We start from the raw sequence: 21,896 nt of genomic DNA on the forward strand, positions 1-21,896 counted from the left end.
ACATAGCATACATAGCTGTATATTCTGCAGTATTGGGACTGTCAGTGAGTCAACAACATGTCAGAGGAGAAACTACTGTGGGATCAAGATGACAGCTGCACTTTAAAAATTATGATTTAAATCGAGTTGATTTAAATCAAGCCTTTTTACTAGTGATTTAAATCATGATTTAAAGCGACTTGATTTAAATCAAATCCACCCTGGAGGCCGCGCAGGAGCCCACCCCATTCTTTGCCATGAATATTTGTTGGGTATTGGTAAATGATGGCATGTGATACATGTATCATAGATTTGCCATCACTGACTAAGGAGAATGATAGTATGACATTGATGGTTAGACTATATGTTTTTTCAACAATATACAGTACAGCTGGAAAAATAGTTATTCTTTCCTGTTAGGAAGTGGAACTGAATCATTGGATCAAAAGAGATCCTATACAGCTGGTATGGGAATGCTGTTACCCAGAACTGGTCTATAATTTATCACATGCAGATGTCTGGAGAGAGACCATCTCATCACCACCCCCATAAATCCTTACACCACACCTGAAGAAGTACTATACCCAAGGGGCATATTCCTTCAATTCAGCAAAAATCGTATGGGAAATGTTTGGTTATTATCCCTTAACTTGATTATAGTTGAATGTTGGCATTTATAAATTCCTACAACTACATACTGGACATTAAAATATAGGAAGCCCATTAACCAGCAGAACCAGCTGCCTTATAAGAAACAGATCTCATCAAGATAGAAGAAATGTTTGTTAAAGTTTAACTTGCCTGTGTAAAAAAATATATGTTAAAAACCCTGAAGGTAACAGGGCTTTATATTTCTGAATTCCAGTAAATTAAGTTTGCAGACCTTGGCTCTGGAACAGGAATAGGTTTTCAGGGAAAACCAAGAGCTTGAACATTTTTAAGCACTTAAAATACATGGAAAAAACTGTCACAAACTGAAGTACTTTTTTTAAATGAATAAAAGGATTGGAATCCTTGATGAACAGCTGCAGAAGAAGATTATTCAAACTCAGTGAGGGACCCCCAACTTTTCTTCCTTTCATTAAAAAACAAACTCAGGCAAAACACTATTAGTGTGTGTGTGTGTGTGTGTGTGTGCATGTGTGTTCATGCACAGTTGTTACTTTTGACAAACTCTTCACCAAATGCCCTCTGTTCATTCTAAAGTAACTGATGAAACTGCACAGTGGGATCGGAGGCAGAAAGGAAATGATACATTTTCCTAATTTTCTTCACCATGATCAGGAATGCTGCTAGTGAAGTACTTGTCTTGATTTGAAATAGGTAAATTGGAAATACAGTCTGTTTTACTGGATTAGATTCAGAAAGATTTCATTAGAAGGAACAACTCTTGCCATTTCATGTGTTCAACTTCCTGATGCAAACCTTTCTTCCCTATTGTATAAATATCTTTAGATAATTTAGCGTCCTGATCACCTTCTTTTCCTGCCCAACTGCTTACAAGACTATTAGTACAACAACAACAACAACAACAACAATATGAAGAAGAAGAAGAAGAAGAAGAAGAAGAAGAAGAAGAAGAAGAAGAAACGATGAAAGTGAAAATGCAGAAAAGCACTTTAAACATGGTGTTTTTCCTAATGTCATGCTCACAGGAAAGACTGACAGAAGCAGCAAAAGGATGACGTGCTCTTCTCCTTTGCAGAATTTCTGAGCAACTCTTGCATTAGTTCTTCCTAATGGTGTAATTCTAACCATAAGATAGCAAACTTCAGCAAACTAGCAGCTCAATTTCCAGCTCTTGAACTGACGAGAATGTTGGTATCTACCATAGAGGAACTCAATACATCACCATAACAATATTGCCTCAAACTCATCTTGGGATAAAGTGTGATGAATCGAAGAAAGGTACAGTTGCTTCTATCAATCATAAGGATAAGGATTTGTCATCATGCCTACAAGCAATGTAGGAGTAAATCCAGCATGGCTTCTTCATTCACAGTGTTTCTTGCTCCAACTCTATTTTCAGGACTTTCCAAAAACCAGACAATTTGGATAGATAATGCTATATAGCACAGCAGCTTAGGATCCATTCATTTGCAAAACAATGTCCATATGCTGCTAATTCATAGGCAGTGATTTTTACAGCAGTTATTTGCAAAGTGAAGACTAAGTCAAAAGAAGAGTGTAAATAATAAAATGCTGAATGTATCAATCAAAACCCTGGTCCTCCACCAAGTACAGTTTGCTTATGCATTGATCCTCGCAGCAGTGTTATGACTAGGGGCACAGCAGGGCCTTAAAGTAGGATGACACATGAACTTTGATCACAGCTGGATTAGGATGAGAGCAGAACAAAAATAAAGGCAGATTCCAATAATATTATCCAAAAACAGTCAGTCTGCTAAAAAAAATAAAACGTTTAGGAAACGGGTAGATTAACAATTGTATGACTTATCAAAGCTTTAGAGCCATTTCCTCTCTCTTCTATTAAAAAAAAGCATGCAATAATGGCAAATATCTAGGTCGGGTATAGCTCGGGTATAGGATGAGGGTGAAGGTTCATTCTCCGAGCTTGTGGGTTGGTTTCCAAATGTTTCATTAGCAGGCTAGGTAACATCTTCAGCACAGTTTAGGGGATGTCAATGTTAGTGTTCTTCTGTTTATAAGAGCTTCAGGTGTGATTAGTAGGTTTTCTGATGGTGAGATCCAGCATGTGAATATATCCATAAAAAGGGACAAAGTGACTATTTTTCTCATGTCAGAATAGGATCTACTGTATGCAAGCCTGACTTGAGGAGAAAAAACCTGCAATCTACTTTCAGTTCCACAAAAGAGCAGATTAAGACCACAATCCTATCTGCATTTACCTGGGAAGAAAATTTTATTTAACAAACATTACTATGAATTGCACTATATAGAGAAAATGGGACTTCAATACCAGGGGAAATACTATGGGTACCAAGTTACACATCTGCATTCCAGGAGAGGCATGCAAATCTGGAAAACTAAACTAGAATTCGGACTAAAAACAAAGCTTTACATCTAAAGAGCAATATCCTAGGCATAAAATATATCCTATTTTAACCTGCTGAGCTAATGTTTGGTTCAGATGTCCCAAATAATATCCAACTATCAAAAAAATGACTTCCAATTAAAGAAATAGAAATATGTTCTAAGAGGTTTAGCCAGCTAAGGCAAATAACAATGAGAAATAATTGAAGGACAGCATTTATATTGTATGCGACATGGAAAATGGGTAGAGGGTGTTGATTTCCAAAACAAAGATAATTCTTTGTGAAAAATCCTGAAAACACATTTAAAAATTGTGATTTTACAGCAGTAACAGACATATTTAAAATATTCAACTTTAAAAGCAGGATAGTCGATGCTACTGAATTACAAATGTTTTTGAAAGCAAGATGTGTTAAGTTAGTTATAATGGCAAATGCGCCACCTATCAGCTACTAAGGGACATTACAGTTTTATAGCAGCCAAAGGTCAAGACATTACACATCAAGGTCAATACAAAGCAGACATTTCTAATACTTTGAGTTGAACCAAGTCAACCTTACAAGGAAAAAAAATTAGTTAGAAAAATTATATACATTTTGCTGCACAGATAAAAAATGGAGCCTGTTTAAAAATAGGGAAAAACATGCTAAAAACTAAAAAGAAGTTGTGTTGCAATCATTACTAATATCTGTAGTACATCCTACTAGAGGTAAGAGATAACTGTTGAAAATATGAATTGTTAGCTCTGAAAGACTGTTGAAGTCAACGGTTCTTTCACCTATCTGCACATCAGTGATGGTCCCTAGGAAGGAAGTAGCACTTATTTTCCCAGTTTGCTTTCAGAGACATCAATAGTGGATGAAGTGTTTGCCAATGACTCAAAATGATTTTCATCTGCAAGGCAGTTATAATGTGTTTAAAGAGACAGTTGGGCCATTTATAGGAGCTGAATTGGCAAAACTACAACTTACCACACCACACAAGGTAGTATATATAATATACTCCACACAAGGTAGAATATATTTCGCCCCTTTAATACACTCTTGTAGGGTGATTAGAGAGGTGAAAGGAACCTCTTCCACAATATAAAAACAAAAGCAAACAAATGGAGAGGGGAAAGGATGAGCAACAACAGCCTGGGTGAATTGCCGGACAGGATGCATGGAACATCATGGGCATGTAATTTTAATATTTGGATGCCAACTTCTTCTTTAGAAGCACGATCTACATAGAGAACCAACCCATGTATAAAGAAGCCTTAAGCCTATAAATAGGTGTACCTCTCTTTTAAGTTATTAAACCTATCTCACCATCTAAATATATTCATAAGGAGAGCAGGAAAGGGAAGCAACCCCACAACATGGATAAACCGGTATGTGACTCTCACCTCAAGGTAACAATTGCAAAGCAAACAAGTTCGACATTTGGAGTTGAACAAGCAAAAACTTTCATAGGCAGACTCGGGAGGAGGCCCATTAACAAGTTACTTATATATGTTGTTTATGTTTAAAGTTTTCAACACTTTTCCTTTGTAAAAGGAATTAGTTTGAAGACTGAACAGGCCTGGGATTGAACAACATTACTACCTTTCAAATAACAACAGAAAAGCCAATCAAACTGTAAATCAGATGCAAGGCCAAATAGAAGTAACGTATCACAACTCACCGGAAATCATGTGCAAATCAGATGCCATCCCCTTGCTTATCAGTTCATACTGGAAGCCTGTAATCTTCCTACTAATGTCCTGCTGTGGGGTTGCCTCAACAAAAAGGCCCCCTTGGTCAAAGTTGAAGCAATATACTCTGTTAGGACTGTGATCTCCCTCCTGGACCAGTAGTTTTAGTTCTCCAGTTTTTTCCAAATAAATATTTGCTCCTGCAGAGTTCTTATAAGGTTTTATGCAAACAGTCCAATGTTTGTAAGAAGAAGAGATAATATTGGGTCGCAGATTGATGATCAATGCTCCGGTGGGATACATCCATTCTATGGTCCCTTCAGAACAACGGAGGTAGACTTGTTCGACATCTTTTCTGTGGGACTCATGAGTTAATCCACTAGGGGGGAAAAAAGAAAGATTATAAGGAAAGTGCCTTGATTTATTCTACAAGAATATTATATGCACTCAGACAAAAGCCACTGTGAAAGACTTGAAAAACGATTGTGGAAAAGTGCAATGAAATAATGGGTTCAGGCTTTTTTAAGGGATTAGAAAAGCTTCCAATTCTATTAAGTTGTATTGGCACTTGCCTCAAATAGACAAATTAATCAAGTCTATTAACGTCAAGTCCATTCCAAACCATGGTGTAATGTTCAAATTAAGTCCTTCCATAAAATAAATTAAGCAACAAGACCAAACTGTTTATGAGAAAAATGGACTAGACACAACTTTCAGCCTCAAGTCCAACCTTATGTGACAACCCTACCAACCGACATGTTGAATGCATTTAACCAGACATTAGATTTCCAATACATTACATAAAAAAGTGATCAACATCATTTTAATAATATAAATGTTAATGTTAATCTTGTGCAGAAATTAGCTTTGGGACATATGATTTGCAGTGTGGGGAGAAAACAAGGGACAACATACAATTCTTATTTGAAATAAAATACTTGCCATACTGGAGATGCAACAAAATTCAGAGGTTTCATGAGAAAACTCCAAGAAACTTAAATTTTAATCATTAGCTTCATCATAACATCATAAGTGGCAATCTGTTGGTGGGTATGGTTCCAGATTACAAAAATACTCTTCTCAAAATGTCAATGCATTGTTGTGGCAGCAAGTTAAACTCAAGACTGAATCAAGCCACTTCTCAAAGCTCCAACTGCTGATCCTACCACTTCTGGGTTCCTGATCACCTCCATTCATCAAATTAGAATTATAATTCAACCAAAGCTTACAGGATTGTTGCATGGCTGAATGCAGCCAGAATAGAGCAGCCATAGTACAAGAGCTACAGTATTTATATAAAATCCTACTTGAAAGTGTGAATTTGCTATTTCTTCACAATAAAGTCAGTGCAGTTGGTTCAGAAGCACATTGTTTGTTCCAAAATATAAAAAGTGTAAAACACCGAGTCCCAAAACTCATTAATCCACATACAACCTATACTTTATCAATGGCCTTAATGTAATTTCCTGAGTGGAAGAAGTTCCCACTTCAAAATACCATGGGTTATTTGAAACTTCTCCAATGCCAAAATGTGACCTTTCAGCTTGAAAGAAAAGCAAGAGAGTATTCATGCTTTGAAGTTTTTAGCAATAAGTGACTCTGGAACTAAGCACAAACACAGGTCTGCAAGCTTTACTTGTGACTAAAAGGAAAGAGGGTACATTGTTTTCATTGAAGTTAATGATATCAAAGAAACCATAAAGGAATAAAGCAGAATTAAAAAGACAAGCAAGTCAGGATACAAATCCACCAAGTTCCTACTGAATAGATGATTCACAATACTGAATGCATTTCAAAACAGCTTGAGTTGACTTGGCTAAAAGCTCATGACCTAGTTAAAGCTGTCAAGAGTTGGTGGAGATGGAGAGCTCTCTATGGCTTGAACGATTTGGTGGAGACAGAAAACATCTGCCTAGAGAGAGTTTAGATGATTCATTATCAGAAGGTGTTAAGAGGTCTGATGGACTAACAAATCTTTCCTTTCCAGATAAATATGGTGATATTAAATGTCTGAACTAAGAACAAAGCCACTTCTCTAATCCACATTTATATATAGCCAGTTCCAGGACCAATTGCTAAATCATCTCATGTTCCTGATATGTACTGTATGTAAAGGATTATTCAATGTATTAAACCAAGCAGGTTAACTGCCCATGTTTTGAAGCAAACCTGCATTCACTTTCATTATAAATATAAAATGATGTTGGCTTGATTTCAAGGCCAAAAATAAATGTCCAAAGTCCTTACACAAACAAGACAACCAAAACTCATAACTTACTCCGTCCCATTTGCTGGTAGAAGACTATTACATCCATGCAGTATTTTAGATTTACCTACGCATGACCATAAGGCCAAATAATTCCGTTTAAAGCCTTAATGGAAAAACTTCAGAATTACCTAATCCCACCCACAGATAATAAATTGCCTTGTTTACTTCCAAACCAAACTGAGATATATCAACAGTATTCATTCTTACACAGTGAAACATGCATTGACAGCTACAGTAGTTATGAATATATATAAAACTGTGGTTCTCCTTTTTGTTCAAAACAATGTTATTTATAACTACTAATGGGAAGTTCAGGCATTTCTAAGACCAACCTGCTACTGGAACAGCTTGACAATTTAGAAAAAACAGAGTTTGGGGTTTTTTTTTTCCCCGAAGAAGTGGAAGGCCTGGCATTTACACCTCTGTTATCATTGAAATCTTTAACTTTGAAGGCCGGATACCACAGATTAGTGGCAGCTTGTACTTTAGACCTCATCTGCTGCCACAGTAACAAATATAACTTCTAAGGTTACACAACCAGAAAGAATAGGCTGTAATCCTGCATATAACAATGGGATAATCACTGTATAAAAATCTTTAGAGAAAAAGTGCCAGAATTTTGAAGATGGGCAATTAAGGCTAGACAAAAAGCCTTCAGAATTCAGAATTGTTTATGCTGGCCAGGGGATACTGAGAACTGTAGCCCAATGCATCCACAGGGCACACAGCTATCCTAGTATAGCTCAACTGCGCCAAACTTTTTAAAAAGCCTACTTTTAAAAGCTAACAGTTCTTAAGAATTCTCCCGTACACATAAATGCCTATTTATTCATCACCAATGTCAACCGATTCTAAGGAAAGACCACCAACTCATGTTAGACAGAAGAAAGGAAAGCTATTTTGGAAAGGAAAGCAGCATCAGTAACATTGTCAGAAGCTTGCGCTTCTCTTGAAGTAAAATGCCGAGTCCCTCTCACCACTGGCCCTGCTGAACTTGCCTTTCCAGAAGGCCAAGCTGAATTTGTGACCTATATATCCCTTCATATTCATTAGTTCATCCTTTTTCTTATTTATAATAGCAGCCTGCCAGATTTTAATGAAGGCAATCCTGACAGCCTAAAGTAGTTGTGGATTTGAAGTCCACATATCTTCAAGACACCATGGTGGAGAAACACTGGATAAAGGACATCTTACCAATACTTCAGTGGGGAGGGGAGTGTTTTTGAGAAAGGGAGAAAAGATAAACAGCACTTGCTGGAACTAAACCACCCCCCCACTCCATCACAGAGCTGCATAAAAGGCAGCTGTGTGATATTAAGAAAAACACAATTACTTTGAGAAGCTGCTGAGAGGGGCTGGATGAACCCCTCCATGAACACTGAAGCCCCTTTGAGCCTTCAATACTAAACTCTTTAACTTTGTATACTTTACCTTGTAAAGTATTGCAAGGCACCATTATATAGTCCAACATCCTCCCTTGCACTAATGGCCAAAAAAAAGATTACTCAAAGCCCATGAGTAAGATATGAAGGCAACAGTCATCTCCTACTATTGCTCCTTACTGACTAGGACTCAGAAGCACATGCCTATTGCTAGACATTATGCATCTTAATACATTTAGGAAGATAGAGGTAGCCCTAAGGAAAAACTTCCATACAACCAAATGTATTGACAGGCAGGAATTCCAGGCAAGGTTCCAGATAGAACTTTCCTAGTCCTACCTGAAGCTGCCTGAGATGGGACTTAAAACCATGAAGCTTTTGCTCTCTCTTATAAATACTCTGCTGGCCAGAGCAGTCTGACTTATACCACAGCCACCTGTTTGGTCAATTCCATCTATTTTTCAGACATCTGATGTTTTCTTGTGCAATTGCAAGTGTCAGCAAGCATGCGTCATTCCCCCAAACTAAAATATTTAATGACAGATTGGGGAGGGGGGGAAGTGTTGGGTAAGCCCCATAACAGGGAAGTGAGTCATGCTGCTCACACACATCCCTTGTGGTTGGCATTCAGGACACTGGCAAGCCCAGAAGAGAGACTTCATTCATCAGTAGAGTAATATATTAATGGTTTAGTGTTGCAGCTGAGACAGATATAAATTGGGAATACTGCCTCTGTCTTTTATTTTATGAAGTGAGTTAAACAAGTCAGGCTCTTCAAGTTGCTCCTCCCCCAAATAATATTTCTCTTTTATGTTATGGAAATACTGTTGCCACTAATTTTAGGAAGAGATAATGCAGACAAGCATATGACCATACCCCCCCCCCCAATCTCCTTAATAATCACATCCAAATCAAATGTGGTATTTTAAAAAGAAATCTTGGGAGACATCCTCAAGCCAATGCCCATTAAAAGGGGGGGGGATATATGTGATCAAATCCATGCCTGCACATTTATGAACTTCAATTATAAGAAAAATCAGGCATGAAAGACATTGTTCATTCAATACGTGAACAAACAGAAGATGGTTCCAAGAATTTTTGGTCTAGAATAGCTTTGGTCTAATAAAGACACTGAGACACAATGTTTTTAACATACTTTCAATATCTATAATTATAGATATACAAAATAAGTTCAAGTAAACTTGTGAATCATATGAAGTGTAGATTCAGTGGCCACAGCAATTTTTGTAGAAGTCCACAACTAATTTTGAGCAATAAATCATACTGATGTTGAGAGAAGTTGGTTCTACAATGATTAGAACTCTGTTGCCTAAGAATTGTTTGCTTTGTTACACAAAGCAATTGTAGCAAATTATATCAACAGGACTGTGGCAGCAAAACTTTAAATGGTTCCCTAAATAAGCTGAACTTTGTTTTAGGCACAGGTCTTGTAAAGTTATCTGATAACATTCAACAAGTTTTCCATGCCACTATTTTCAGGGACTTATCTTTCTAGATAATGGAATTATTTTGCTACAGGGCATGTGACAATTCGTAACAGGTGAGATAATCTGTGATAGCTGGAGTTCAACCTTTCCCCAAAGGATTTCCAAAAAGGATTGTCTCTTCCATAAAACAAAGCAACACAAACACACACACCTCTGATCCCCACCATTTAAGCCTGAGGCTACTGCCCTGATATTGCCTCCTGTTTCTATTCATTTAAACTTTCCTGTTTGCATAAATCCAAAGAAATAATTCACTGTCATTCTACTTGTTTAAAAATAAATTGTTTTGTAAACTTCAAATTCAGGTTGCAGATGCACATAAATTTAGCCATGGATTAATGACTAAATGAAAGCCTTTTGAGATCTACAGAAGATTTCGGAAAACCATAGGAACAGATTTAAAGTGCAAGTAGTCCTTAATTTATGACCACAATTGAGCCCATTTATTTCACTAAACGAAACGTTTGAGTTTGCCCCGTTTTATGACCTTTCTTGCCACATTTGTTAAGTGAATCACGGCAGTTGTTGAGTTAGTAACACCATTGTTACGTGAATCTGGCTTCCCCATTGACTTTGCTTGTCAGAAGATTGCAAAAGAGATCACATAACCCCAGGATACAACAACTGTCATAAATACAAGTCAGTTGCCAAGCATCTGGATTTTGATCACCTCTCGGTAGGGATGCTGCAATGGTTTAAGTGTGAGAAATGGCCATAAGCCATGTTGTAACTTTGATCAGTCACTAAACGAACTGTTTGTTGTAAGTTGAGGACTATTACTGAAGGTTGGGAGAGAGGGAAAGTCAGACACAAGAGAGGGAAAAATGTAGAGGCCAAGGAGTTTTAAAGATTTCACAAGCAGGATGATTAAAATAGCTGTGGCAACTAAGGAATTATGGCCAAGAGCTTTCTGTTAGCAATCCCGATTAAAATCTAAAGTAGCAGTGGTGACGTTATGCCACAGGTGTAAGAGAGACAGAGGCTCAGCTCAGAACATTTATGATATCCTAGTCTTATACAATATAGCAGGTGAACTCCGAAGGAACTCCCGAGAACCATAGCCACCCTCTCTCTGGAGACCTCCTTGCCCACACATAGGCACCCTAGTTTTACAATTTCCAGGGAACAACTTCAAAACGTGTACAGTAAACTCCCAAGTTTCCAATCTAAACAAACAACCTCTCCACCCCCAGTAAACCAAAAAACCAAAAAAAAAAACCCAACTTCAGTCATCCAAGGCGTTTTGAGGTAAACAAGCCCGGCGCTAAGTCAGGTATTAATGAAAGTTATATATATATAAAGTTATATATATTGGGGTTTATTTCCTCAAAAAAAAAAAGCTGCAGGCTGCCAAAAGAGAGTGGGGGAAGGAGAAGGAGAGAGCACAGCGTCACAAGTTTGATAAGGGCGAAGCAATCTTTACACATTCGTAAACACGCCGATTATAAACCCTTATCCATTTTTCCCTCCCTCTCTCTCTCTCGAGGGAGGCTGAAAAAGCCTAACCGAGTTACGCTGAAGTTAGTGCAAAAAAGGTAGGAGGTCACCAATTTTCAAGTATGTTATTGTGGTGTTGAGTTGCACAGATGCGGAGGGTGCCGCGGTGGTCAGGAGAGAGAGAAACTCTACCTTTGTCTGCCGAGCGCTCTCCGGCTTCCCTTCCTCCCCCCCCCCCCCCCGCCTCTCCTTCGCTCGTTGCTTTGGCAATATACTCATCCTGAACACTCCTGGAATGTTAATCAAACTGTCCCTCTCCTTCTTCTTTCCAATAAATCAGAGCAAACAGCCGAGGGGGTGAATGGGGAAAAAGGGAGGATTTCTTTTATTCCCCTTGCAACAATCAAATCCATGTGTCCCGGAGCTTCTGGAGCTAGAAAGCCCACATGGAACTATGCGCCCCCCTTTTTCCCTTTCCGAACGAAACTTCTCCGAAGAGCGGTTTCGAGGACGGCTAAGATTCAATACCAACACCCACCCCTCACAATAGCTACTCCCAAACACGCACACCCGGCAATTCTGGGATGAGGGGGAAGAGCGGGAGCGGGGGAGGAAGAGAACCAGCCCTCCTGGATCCAAGATTTCCAAGCCTGGCATTCGTTTCGCTGTGAACCCCACTCCAACTCTCCAATCGCAACAGAGGGGGAAACAGGCTGGAAGGAAAAAGAAAAAGAAAAGCGACCCTCTACAAAGTAGTGTTTCATCTCTCCCTCCAACCCACCAACCCCACCTCCATAAGAGGAAGGAAAGATTCCCCAAAGGGTCCTTGTTCTCTTTAAAATCAGCGTTAATCGCCTCCGACTTAGCAACATCAACCCAGAGAAAAATATGATCGGGCAAGGGGAGGGGGGTGTCCTGAAGTCTAGATTTCCTCAGGAGCGCACCTTGGGAAACAAGATCCCAGGAACGGGGATATGCCCGGACAAAGACCCAACCTTTGGGAACACACCTTACAGCGTGTTGGCAAGCCCGCCAACCTCCCGCAGTCCCTTGCCCGGCGAGCAACTTCTTACCTTCCTCTCCAACTGCACAAGTCGCTCGAGTATTGCGCCGTGCAGCCCCTGTCCAGTACCAAAAAGCCCAGCAGCAGCAACAGCGGTGACGGCGGCGGGAGCAGCAGCCCGGGCGCCGGGGCTCTCCGCATGATCCCCGCCGGGGCTGCCCTAGAACGGATCCAGCAGAGGAGAGAAAAAGAGGAGAGCGCCCGTAGCCTGCGCTTACATGGCGAGAGCAAACCTGAGCCAGAGCAAACCGCTAGCGCGAGCCCATCCCCACCGTCCGGCCACTCGGCTCAACGTTGCTCTCGCTCTCCTAAGCCGGCGCTCGCTCCGCGTCCCAAGCTTAGTGGAGGGCGGGGAGCCGCTGCGCCTCGGAAACCACCCACTCCAGAGACCGCGGTTAAAACCGGCACTGGATTTTTTTCACGGAGCGGATTCCGTGCCCTCCTGGCCTTTCTTAACTTCGCCTTTCTAACTAAAGCCGAAAAAAGTTTTCAGAGTGACGGCAATTTTAAACGTTCACTGCTCTCTTTTAGGGTGTTTAAGAAAGAGGAAGCTAAAAGAACACTGGAACTTCTGCTAGGAGTGTTTCTCGTTTTTTTAAAAAAAAATGCAAGTTTTTAAAATAATAAAATTCAAGGCAGTCTGATGTGAGACATAAAGAAGGGAGAAGCTTTGACATTTTTATTAAAAAATCGAGAAGCAAATGTGAAGTGGGGGAAATGCATGCCAACTCAGCGCTTCCCTTAGTACATGTAGGGCAAGACAGAGGCCAAAATCCAGGCCTGCACATGACAAATGTTCACTAGAGACAGGAGACAAGCATCAGGAGCAAACAGGCCCATCCCAGACATACAAAAGCCCAGTAAGTCTAGTGATCAAAGCTTCGAAGATATTTCTCACTTTTAGTACTTCTACATTAACTATACAGTATAGAACAGTGATAGCTAACCTTTTTCTAAAGATGTGCCAAAATTGTGTGCGCATATGTTAACATGCATGTGCATGTGACCACCTACCTGCGCATATGCGCATGACACTCCCCGCTTATGTTCATGCGCCCCCCACGGGCGAAAGTTTTCACCCTCCCCAGGCTCCGGAGGCTTTCCTGAAAGTTTGAGAACGAACTTCCGGTTTGCCCGTTAGGCCGTTTTCACCCTCCCCAGGCTTCAAGAAAGCCTTTGGAGCCTGGGGAGGGTGAAAAACAGCCCAACGGCCCAACTGGAAGTTTGGGAAAGAACTTCTGGTTGGCCGATTGGGCCTGTTTTTTGCCTTCCTAAGACTCCGGAGGCTTTCCTGAAGCCTGGGGAGGGCAAAAACTGCCTCACCCAGCTTTCAGCTGGCCGGTGAGTGGATGCACACTGGAGCTGAGGGCTGCAGTGCCAGCAAATATGGCTTGCGACCATTTCAAACTGACATTACATTACTGAATTCCTATTTGAAGCCATCTCTGAACATTATATCTGGGCATCAGCATGCAGTTAAGGAGAAGTGGCTTGAAAAGTTGTCACTGTAGAAAGCACCAGCATTTGAACATAAAACTGAGTGGGAAGAATGAAACTTCAGTGGAGCAAAGGATGACATGTTTGTTGTGACAACATCATGCAAATTATACTTATAAATCAGTTAAATAAATACAACTATGTACTTGCCTTTGAGTTTATAGCACAACTGATGTAAATCACTTAATAAATTGCTGAATGAGGCACATTCGATGACTGGCAGACAAGTCTCAATTTACTGAACCTTACTCAGATTAAGATCTTCATTTTAAGAAACGCAACTCTGGATATCTCTCAGTACGCTCATGTATTACCCAGAAATTTCAGTTCATCAGATAACATGACCATTGGTATCAAAAGTTGGTGAGAGGTTACAATAAGCAGAACAGAATCTTCTGGCCTTTCTTCTTGCAAGTGTTATCCAATAGGGGCAGGTTTAATAACCATGTGGGACCTTGATTCTAGAATAAAACAGATCAGAATAATTGGTTTCCACTTGAAAGTACTATATTCCGCTCTAAGGATCATATCTACTTACAAAGAAAGTACCTGCTAATTGCATCTATTTACTGTGCTTGCTAATCAAATCAACCACAAGTGGCTGGCCTTACTTATTGTACTAAAGTATATCATATGTCCTCCTTAATTTTCATTCAGAATATTGTTTCATCCCAATCACTATGATTCATAAACTCAGTTGGACAAGCCCCTTTAAAAAAACCTGTATCTTCACATGTGCTCATCAGTGAAGAGATATGGATCTCTGCCGGAACAACTTATTAGTAGTAATCTGCAAAAAAAATCTGATTCATCAAAAAGGCACATTCTATTTCAAGCTCAAACAGTAAATTCAAATTTTAATGAATAACAGACAGGTACAATTTCTGGGTCCATTTCTTCAAGGTCCACTTCTTCTGAATTATTTGTGAAGTGTATACAGTTTCTCCTGGATATTTTTACTTATATTTTACTTATAATACATGTTTGTCCACACACCTATACAAACAGATTTCTGATGTAAGTTGAAGTACAAGCCCAGTTAAAGATCTGTTTCTGAACCTGGAGCGAGAAGGCACTTAAAATAATGTTGATGTGGAATCTGAAATTATGCAGTTGTGACCATTTAAAGTGTTAATTGTGCAATTAAATAGCATCAACAACATGCTATTTAAAGTTGGTCTTAATTTGTGCCTCAGTGCACCACACAAAAAGCTGACTGGCACAGATATTGTTTAAAAACATCCTGATGGATTCGACATAAATATGTACACTAAGTAGGAGTTGGTATTGCATGGGAAAAGAAGATTGGTGGAGATGAATAGCAGGGTGGGATGCAGGGGGTTCGCAGGGGTTCGGGCGATTCTCTAGCTAGGATTCTGCCTAGTTCAGTGAGCTGCCAAATGCCACCCCTGGCTGGCCACATCCACTCCAACACACCCCTCCCATCTTGATCTTCCCCTCCCAGGAGTCTCCACACAGCCCATTCATCATTCCAGGTAAGTGCAGGACCCACATGGAGGTTCAGAGAGGGGGAAACTGGCCTACCGGAGCTTCTGAAAGTCCGGAAACGGGCCTGTTTTCAGCCTCCAGAGGGCCTTCAGAGCCCAGGGGAAGCAGTTTTGCCCTACTGGAGACTCAAGGAAAGCCTCCAGAGCCTGGGAAGGGTGAAAATCGTCTCCCTCCCCATGGTGCTGACTGGGCCATGCCCACCATGGTCACATCCACCCAGCAACAGGGCAGCAAACTTGTTGCTGCAATTTTTGAAGCCCACTCCTATAGCAATAGCAATAGCAGTAGACTTATATACCGCTTCATAGGCCTTTCAGGCCTCTCTAAGCGGTTTACAGAGAGTCAGCATATTGCCCCCAACAATCTGGGTCCTCATTTTACCCACCTCGGAAGGATGGAAGGCTGAGTCAACCCTGAGCTGGTGAGATTTGAACCGCTGACCTGCTGATCTAGCAGTAGCCTGCAGTGCTGCATTTAACCACTGCGCCACCTTGGCTATGAACAAGTCTGGCCAATTACCCAATACCTAAGGTGACCAGACGTCCCACTTTTGGCGGGACAGTCATGATTTTTCAAAATTTGCCCCGTGTCCCGCGGCGTGTTGAAAAAGTCCCGATTTTCCAAAAGAAAGAAAAGATGCCGAATCATCAATTTTAAAAAGGACGCCGTTAAAAAAAAGTTTTTATTTCTCTGAAGTGTTGTTCCTGATGTGGGCGGAAACCACTGTAGAGAGCAGTGGTTTCCGCCCCTCCGCTCGGCTCGCTCGCAGCCCCCAACAAGGGGCGAGGCTCCCTCCCCTCCTGCGCATGTGTGCGCTGACGCGCAACATTTTTGTGACAGCCGTCCGGCGGCCTCAGACAGGGGGGACTTTCCGGTGGTGGCAGCATGGCGAGGAGGAGGCTCGGCCCCGGGCCAAGAAGCTCAGCCGTCGGAAGGTTGGTTTTTTTTGCCCGCTTCTCTCGGGTGCCGTTCTCCCTGCAGCCATGCTGTGCAAGCCGCCGTCAGCAACCTGGTCTGGGTGAGCCGAGGGGAGGCAGGCAGGGATCCGGTTGGGAGAGGCTGGCGATGGGGGTGACTTTTGAAAGGGTTGGGGGCATTGGGGGAAGGCAATCGGGGGAAGACTTTTTTTTTACAGCTCAGGTGTTCCGAGCCCCCCCCCCCCAATCAATGGTGTCCCGCTTTACCCATCTTAAAATCTGGTCACTTTACCAATACCACTATTGTAAAGCTTAACTGCAAAAGGACAATGCTATTCTAACCTTTTTAATTGAACAGAGCTCTCAAAATATGTTAAAAGGAAGTAAGAACTACCCATCCGTTTTTTAAGGACATTATATACAGAGGTCCTTTAGAGGTCTTTGGAAGGAAATCTTATTCTTCATTTGTGAAGCAATTGCTCACTAGGAAATGAAACCTGTTGCATATATTTAGAAATATATACATTAATACTACCGAAATTAATATTTCTAAACTGCTTCTTGTTGACCAGATTGCACCAATACTTAATAAAGTCACTGGAGGAGAAAGGACAGGATGTTTGAACTCTTTTTGTCCAGTTGAGAGACTGTTTAGGAGGAGATTGAGGAGCTTCTTACATTATGTTTAACCTCTTTGGTAAACTATCTGCATGTTTTCTTTTGTTTTCTACTAAATGTCTAAGAGAAGCTGCATTTAATTCCCAGCATTTGCTGCCAATTTTCAACATTGTGATAGCAATAGCATTTAGACTTATATATTGCTCTATAGTGCTTTCCAGCCCTCTCTAAGCAGAGAGGGCTCTACCATGTCAGCATATTGCCCCCAACAATCTGGATCCTCATTTTCCTGACCTCGGAAGGCTGAGTCAACCTTGAGCTGGTCAGGATTAAATTCCTGGCAGTTGGTAGAGTTTGCCTGCAATACTGCATTCTAACCAGTCTAACCACCACGGATGTTGGAAGATTTTGCAGAAGCAAGGCAAGTGCTTGCAAGGAATGAAACTATTACTATCTATGTCACTGAGGGATGAATGCTGAATGAGTTTTTGTTTTAAAATCATACTATTTTTGTTGAAAAACATGGAATTTCAATAACTGTAATAAAAACAACTCTCAGACTATAAATCCATTATTCCCACCTGGTGCTTTCAGTGACCTGACAGCTGAAAGAAGAGCTGAAGGAAAATCGAAGACTTATTATCACAATCCATAAATTCACATCTGAATTTAAATAAAACAGTGCATAGCTTAGTATGTTTTAAATTAGAAATATCACTCCCAAATAATATTGTCCAAGACTTGTCTTAAATTAGCTATTTCCAGGCAACTATGGAAGTCAAACTAATCTTGCCCTCAATACTGTATCTTATTCTCATAGTATTGAAGTAGTAGTTGGGAACACAGGTAGTCCTTGACTTACGGCCACAATTGGGACCAGAATTTCTGTTACTAAGCAAGGCAGTTGTTAAATGAGTCGTGCCTGATTTTATCATCTTTTTTGCCATGGCTGTTAAGCAAATCATTGCCGTTGATAAGTGAATCTGGCTTTCCACATTGACTCTGCTTATTGGAAGTCAGCTGGGAAGGTCACAAATGGTGATCACATGATCTTGGAATACTGCAATCATCATACATGCCTGTGCCTGAATTTTGAATGCATGACCCTAAGAACGCTATAAGACTTGTAAGTATGTGAACCTGTTGTAAGTCATTTTTTTTCTGTTAACTTCAAAGGGGTACTAAATAAATAGTTGGTAATTGAGGACTACCTGTATTATCTCCCCCCCCTCCCCCCCCACCACTGCCAGCACACAGATACACAAAGGTAGAATCAAAAAGCTCATAAATACAATGTGGGGTAGGCAAACCAACTAGAAAACTGCAGTGTAGTTCATCAGCACTGGTGCTGTTTTGCAAAGAGCCCATTACACCCCTGGTTGTATTGTTAATACTTGTGAAATACAGGTTACTCTCTTCTGGTTTGTGGATTATGTTCCCATAGTGCTTATGAGGGAATAGGCTTCAATCTTATAATTGTATGACCATCTATTTGTGGATTTTTTTCCATGTCAATTTTGTATGGCAAATTATGGTTTTTGTTTGTTTGAAAAACCAAATCAGTTGATTGCAAAGTTCCAATGTGGCTTACATTTAATTGCATCAAATGATAATGCAGTAGATGAAACATCTAATTACCAGACAAAAACAGTATCAAACAGCAGCATTCTGAGATGAAATATTGCACAATACTTTGTTTTCTTGGGCTTGTCTCATAATGTGAACTTGCCTTCTCAGGACTTTAATTTTCTTTTCAAGAATGCTTTATAGCCCACAAGAGTCTGGCTGTAAGAACGAGGAGGAGGAGGGGGGGAGGGGGAGGGGGAAGAAGAAGAAGGAGGAGGAGGAGGAAGAGGAGGAGGAAGAAGAGGAGGTAAGCACAGTTTTTTACAAATAATATTACATATGTATTTACTTAGGGCAATGTTTCAGAGTTCATTTCTAAAAGATTGTTATCACAAACATCAGCCTAGGTCATAATTCCAAATATTAAATAAACAGACCTGTTCACTTGAGTAGAATGCAAAGAAACTCTCATGCTTCCTTTCGTCAAGGTTTTCTGTGAAACTTTAATGAAACATAGAGGGGCAGGACTAGAGATGCCTAGTTTTCAAAGTTTTGTAGGAAGTTATCACCCAGCCCTCTCCTAGAAAAATGAAATATTCTAGGAAATATTGAAAAGGCAGAATATTACATTTCCCTGGATGTGAAAAGGGAGAAACATGTTTTAAAGACAGAGTAGCTCCCTGCAGCTCCCTGCCCCCCCCCCTTTGTCAATGGGCCATTAAGATACCCAAGCCAATCCCTTTACATAATAAAGAGTTCTCCCCTTCAGCTCCAGGGTGATGGGATTGAGGCATGATTAGCCTTTACCCACTCACCACATGGTATCTGAGAACTCAACCAAACCTGGATTCAAAACACAGTCTAGAGAGTTGCCCCTGTGGCCCCATGGGAGTCTGACAACCAATCAGAATACATTTCTTACACAGGAACAGGAAACAGAGAGATGGGGATGAAAAGGTCATAAAAAGCCCAGCAAGCCCCTTCCTCGGCCCCTTCTGTTCTTCTCCACCCAACGCTGAAGCATGTGATCACCTTTTCTGTTCAGGACTCAAGCCATGTGGTCCTGTCCACCATTAAACCATCTTTCCAAGCAGCCTCCATGTCTCCAGTGTCTTTTCCCCCACTTGGAGCCGAACTCAAAAGGACATTTCTTTCAACAGTTTCATAGAATCTCTTATATGCCTCTTATATTTTATACAGTAACACTACTGTGAGTAAATCACTTGAGCTTAAGAGCACTTGCTATCTGTACTTTTCCTGCATTTTTTCCCCACAAGTAGACGTACAATGAATCATATATAAACAAATGCATGTAAAGGAAACTCAGTGAAGCAGCAGTATCCACGGGGGAGAACGGTGTCGTCAAAGACTCTAAGAACAACATCACCATCCAAACTATAGCCTTTTCATGCCTGTAGCAGGGATGAGTTGCTGCCGAAGTTACTGCCGGTTCAGTGCGCACGTGCTTTGCAGTTGCCTGTAAGTAGGTCTGCACATGCGCAGAACATTAAAAATGTCCCCAAAACCATGCCATGGCGACCAGGGAAATGGTTCAGGGATGTGGCGAGCCTGCTGTCCCTACCAGTTTGGCAACCCAGTTGCAATTTCCACTACCGGTTCGCCTGAACTGATATGAACCAGTAGCAACCCATCTCTGGCTTGCAGATATCCAGGCAACAAATGGGATGTATTTCAAAGGTGTGGAATGCATGTGCTAGCTTACGTGCCAAACTAAGCTAAAGAGGGTAAATTAACTCATTGACAAGTATTAAATGGGAACAGTGTAAGTTTTACTTTAATCACAAATATTTACAGAAAGAAAAATGGTTGATTAGTATGTTGCCCCCATCTCTTTAAGAATAGACTGACATGTACCTACAGTAATCATGATGGAGCAAGGAAAAAGGAATTGTGGTTCACCAATAAGGAATAGGAAGCTGGGGAAACCATGGGACAGTCTTTCTGAAACGTAAACAAAACAAGAAACTTTGGATTTCAAGACCCCAAATAATATAGAACATCATTATGATGAAATTCACCTTGATCTTGGGATGTGGTGGGAACTCATTCCAGAGGGCAGATGTGCAACAAAGAAGGCACATTTCTTAGGTTCCAATATATGACTCTGTTTAATTAAGAGAGAAAAAGAGTGTACCAGCAGTGTATGCTTGAACTGGCCAGACAGAAAACAGAAGACAGGCAGTTCCTCACGTAACCAATTTCTATGGCATATAAGACTTTATAGTCATAACTAGCACCTTGAACCATACAGTAAAACAAAGTGGCAACTAATGTGGCTCACAAAGCAGGGATTCACATGAGCATCCAATGCATGGCCTCAATGCCTGCGCCACTGCATCCTTTCTCATCTTCTGAATGGTCTTCAAGGCCAGCTCTACATTACAGTAGACAAGCTATGAGGTGATCAAGGCATGAGTTCTTTTTTTCTGAGTGACATCCTGATCCAGGAAATGGTGTGACTGTTGTACCGGATGAAGCTGTGCAAAGGTTTTCCTGGCCACAACTGCCACCTGATAATTGAGTGGAGTTGTGAGTCCAGCGAAAACCCCAGATTGTATTGCACATTTGAATGGGGAAACTGGTCTCCACTCCTCTCTTTTGTCAGCTTTACTGGCAGTGGTTTTGATAGATATCTGAATCTTAAGCAAGCACCATTTGTCTAAAATCAACTACTTGGTATGAAGTACTACGGATGTTTGCAGATTGGCGTCTTTTGTTTAAATCTCAGCATTATGATGGAAAAAATATTAACTATAGGTGGTACGTTAACTGTGATTTATTGGTTAAGTAGCACTTAATGTGGCCTGATGTTTATCAGTATCTAAATAAATAGTTAGCTGATGGTGATGGAAAAATGTTACTGCATTATGGTACTAAAATGGAACTACTTCTTTACTTCTTTACTTCTCCACTTTTGTCTTTCATACAAAGGAGACAAAGGATTAGCCTTTCTCTATGCTGCATGGAGTAGATTGATTCTGATTCAGCTACTAGACAGTTTTGATTTTGCTTGTTTCTGTTTATTCATACTAAATGAATAAAAATAAATAAATGAACAACTGACTGACCAACCTAGTAAATTCAACTAGCATTCAATTTGCTATTGCACTAACTAAAAAAGATAGGGGTTCGTGTTTCCATAGATGATTGCATGGTTAGATGGATGGACAAAAGGACAGATAATCAGTCATCTGGATATATATTTTTCCAATAAGGATAAATCTGCTTTTTATTTTCTTTAGCTCAGATATAAATGGTTTGCTCATGGTAGCTGAGCAACTCACTTAAGAAAACCTTAGGTAAGAATTAAAAAGTTGTTTGAATGTGCTCCATGCCATGTTTAGTATGTTTCATGAATTCAGTCAATATCTTGATTTTTAGAAAATAGGATTGCCCTGAAAAATCATAGGGTTTTTATTGAATAAAAAGTAGCTTGTTAA

The 21,896-nt window shown here is 40.5% G+C and overlaps 1 protein-coding gene across 1 annotated transcript in view; it reads right to left on the reverse strand.

The window, feature by feature from the left end:
• Positions 1-12,652, reverse strand: part of METRNL (meteorin like, glial cell differentiation regulator) — a 43,333-nt gene extending 30,681 nt beyond the window's left edge. The window contains exons 1-2 of the mRNA XM_014065836.2: positions 12,339-12,652; positions 4,660-5,048 (exon numbers count right to left, since the gene is read on the reverse strand). Coding sequence (XP_013921311.2) covers positions 4,660-5,048; positions 12,339-12,469 — 520 coding nt within the window. The 5' untranslated portion in view covers positions 12,470-12,652. The remainder of the gene's footprint in view (positions 1-4,659; positions 5,049-12,338) is intronic.
• Between the last annotated feature and the right edge of the window lie 9,244 nt (positions 12,653-21,896).

This window comes from Thamnophis sirtalis, unplaced genomic scaffold (genome assembly GCF_051295495.1).
Source record: "Thamnophis sirtalis isolate CommonGarterSnake01/CBP01778 unplaced genomic scaffold, rThaSir2_p1.2 scaffold_3, whole genome shotgun sequence".
NCBI lineage: Eukaryota > Metazoa > Chordata > Lepidosauria > Squamata > Natricidae > Thamnophis > Thamnophis sirtalis.